The sequence below is a fragment of the Emiliania huxleyi genome (assembly GCF_000372725.1).
Source record: "Emiliania huxleyi CCMP1516 unplaced genomic scaffold EMIHUscaffold_70, whole genome shotgun sequence".
NCBI classification, from domain to species: Eukaryota; Haptophyta; order Isochrysidales; family Noelaerhabdaceae; genus Emiliania; species Emiliania huxleyi.
This window is the reverse complement of record NW_005196755.1, coordinates 437,168-440,099: the sequence shown is the minus strand read 5'-3', so window position 1 is coordinate 440,099 and position 2,932 is coordinate 437,168. Positions and strand designations below refer to the sequence as shown.

Below are 2,932 nucleotides of genomic sequence, written 5' to 3'. Positions count from 1 at the left end.
GCCGGTGTCGGTCGGCGCGCCGCTGCCGCCGTACGAGGAGCCGCCCCACGCGGTGACGGAGCCGTCCGCCTTGAGCGCGGCAAAGGCGCGCCCAGCCGAGTAGATGGCGGTGTAGCCGGTGTCGGTCGGCGCGCCGCTGCCGCCGTACGAAGAGTAGCCCCACGCGGTGACGGAGCCGTCCGCCTTGACCGCGGCAAAGGCGCGCCAAGTCGAGTAGAGGGCGGTGTAGCCGGTGTCGGTCGGCGCGCCGCTGCCGCCGTACGAAGAGTCGCCCCACGCGGTGACGGAGCCGTCCGCCTTGAGCGCGGCAAAGGCGTGCCCAGTCGAGTAGATGGCGGTGTAGCCGGTGTCGGTCGGCGCGCCGCTGCCGCCGTACGAAGAGTAGCCCCACGCGGTGACGGAGCCGTCCGCCTTGACCGCGGCAAAGGCGCGCCAATTCGAGTAGATGGCGGTGTAGCCGGTGTCGGTCGGCGCGCCGCTGCCGCCGCGCGAAGATTCGCCCCACGCGGTGACGGAGCCGTCCGCCTTGAGCGCGGCAAAGGCGTACCCAGTCGAGTAGAGGGCGGTGTAGCCGGTGTCGGTCGGCGCGCCGCTGCCGCCGTACGAAGAGTCGCCCCACGCGGTGACGGCGCCGTCCGCCTTGACCGCGGCAAAGGCGTAACGATTAGCGTAATGTCGCCCATTCGTACCCGGAAACCCGCGCTGGACGAAAGCTCGTGTCGAAAACTGAGCCTCGCAAGGAGCAAGCATACCAAAGGCGCAAAGCAGGACCAAGCAGCTATGTGAGTTGAACTGCTGGTGGTGAATCTGAGACGGCGTGCGATGGCGGGAACGACGTTCGGCAGGCTCGAGCGAGGCGGATCTCGAGCTGCCCTTGTCGTCTCGGCCGCCTGCCATCCCGACGAGCCGCCAGCTGCAAACTGCGGCGACGAGGAGGGCAGCTGTGATGAAGAGCACGGTCGTTGAGGATGCGACGAGCGCGGCGCCGCCAGCGACAGAAACCGCCAGCGACGGTGGCCAAGCAGAGTAGGACGCCGAGCAGGCTGTGGAACAGACGAGGCGGCGGGCATTTGAGTTGCGGCGCCACGTCACCTTGCCGACGACGGCCAGGGTGGCGACCGCGGCGGCGACCTTTGGCGGACCCATCGCGAGCCACGAGAAGGCGCTTGCGAAGAAACCGACAGGCGCCGCCGCCACGCAGGTGAGGCACACAGTGGCGACGGCGAGGCAGACGGTGGCGGACGAGGCCGCGCCGCGAGCCCCCTTTCCGCTCGCCGCGGTCGGCCAGGAGGCGACGCAAGCGATGGCGAGGAGGATGAGCACGAGGCCGGACATCGTAGCTTGAGCTTTGGCGCCTGGCGACGCAGGCGGCGGCAGCGTTGGTAGCGAATAGGGGGCGGGCGGGGTAGGCAAGGGGGGGGGGAGTGTGCGGGGTGTGTAAAGCGGCGGCGGCGGCGGAGGTGGCGGCAGAGGCGGCTATGTGGGAGGAGGTGCGGTGCGCGGGTGGGGTGCGGTGCGGGCGCGGTGAGGACGCGGGTGCGGTGAGGGCGCGGTGAGGGCGCGGTGAGGGAGGGCACGGAGCGGTGGCGGTGGGGACGCTGGCAGCGGCGGCGGCGGCGGCAGAGGCGGCTATGTGGGCGAGGGTGCGGCGCGGGTGGGGTTCGGCGCGGGCGCGGTGAGGGCGCGGTGAGGGCGTTGGGTTCGGACCGGCGGCGCCTCTGGTTCACGCACAAGGCGCGAGAACTTGGCGACCCTTGGGCAGGGATCGCATCTCACGCATCTCGCGCATCTAACGACGATCAGCCTAAAAAAGAAATCAACACTGAGGAGCAAGCACGAGAGGGAGGGAGAGCTATTTTGAACGAGTGGGCGGTGCAGGCTGTCTGTTTACAGGCGCCGTCCGCCCGCGCGCGCGCCGACCCAACTCCGAGCACGCTCGCTCGCCGCTGGGCGGCGCGCGTCCACACTGCGTCGGCAACACGACGCAGGAGCTCGCTCACTGCTGCTGCGGCGGCGGCAGCGACGGCGACTGCGAGCTGACGGCTGACGGCTGTACGGCTGTACGGCTGACGGCTGGCGGCCGGCGGCTGCGGCGAACGGCGACGGCTCGGTTCGCGTTCGCCCCGCGACGGTGCGACTGAGCCTGCCACGCTCGATCTGGGAGCCACTCGGCGCCAGTTCGAGCGGCGGTCGGCTCGGCCACTGCGGGTGCGACGCATGATAGAGCTGCTGGGCGCCGCATCGTGTACTACCGACCCACGCCAAGGCGCGGGGCGGTGGTGCTCGCCGGCGCTCGCGGTGCTTCGGTGCTCGAGCGCGCTCAACATTGTGGTCGTTCAGGGCGGCTCGCACAGCGCCCGCAGACACACACACACACACACACACACACACACACACACACACACACACACACACACACACACACACACACACACACACACGCAAGGGCGAGGACACGCGCAGGGGCCGCACCTCTAGCGAAGCCCACAGAGTGGGAGACTCCTATCACCGCCCTGCCACCCACGTGAGCCTTTTGGCCGCCTCTGTCAGTGTGCCCGTGGTAGTGAGAGACTGCTGGTGAGAAGCCGGAGGAAGGTCGCTAGTCGAGAGAGATCGCCAGTGGAATAGGGAGTCCACCGTGCTGCGAGCCTGTCGCTGTCCCTTGTCAGGAGCAGGAGAACTAGGAGAGCGCAACCAGTAGGAGGCCCGCGCCTGCCCCCGTGCCGCCGGGTGCAACCTGTCCTATACGAGAGAGGAATCCCTGGGACCCTGTCGTGTGGGTGAACCCTGCCCAGCCCCCCTCCGTGTCGCGATGCGCTCCCCGCTCCCGTTCCCCTGTGTCCCTGATCGTCCTTCCAAGATCCTGCTCGTGCAGGTGGGGACCCTGTCCCTCTCCCACCCCTCGGTTGGCGTGCCCGTTTTATTTATTTAT

At 69.0% G+C, this 2,932-nt stretch overlaps 2 protein-coding genes across 2 annotated transcripts in view; both read right to left on the bottom strand.

The window, feature by feature from the left end:
* The window catches only part of EMIHUDRAFT_216696 (hypothetical protein), a gene marked incomplete at both ends in the record, with an annotated part of 1,528 nt that extends 193 nt beyond the window's left edge, over positions 1–1,335 (bottom strand). The window contains one exon of the mRNA XM_005761671.1: positions 35–1,335. Coding sequence (XP_005761728.1) covers positions 35–1,335 — 1,301 coding nt within the window. The remainder of the gene's footprint in view (positions 1–34) is intronic.
* A 519-nt stretch (positions 1,336–1,854) lies between these two features.
* Positions 1,855–2,932, bottom strand: part of EMIHUDRAFT_358564 (hypothetical protein) — a 1,852-nt gene continuing 774 nt past the window's right edge. Inside the window, exon 2 of the mRNA XM_005761670.1 lies at positions 1,855–2,441. Within this exon, the coding sequence (XP_005761727.1) occupies positions 1,997–2,242 (246 nt within the window). The 5' untranslated portion in view covers positions 2,243–2,441 and the 3' untranslated portion in view covers positions 1,855–1,996. The remainder of the gene's footprint in view (positions 2,442–2,932) is intronic.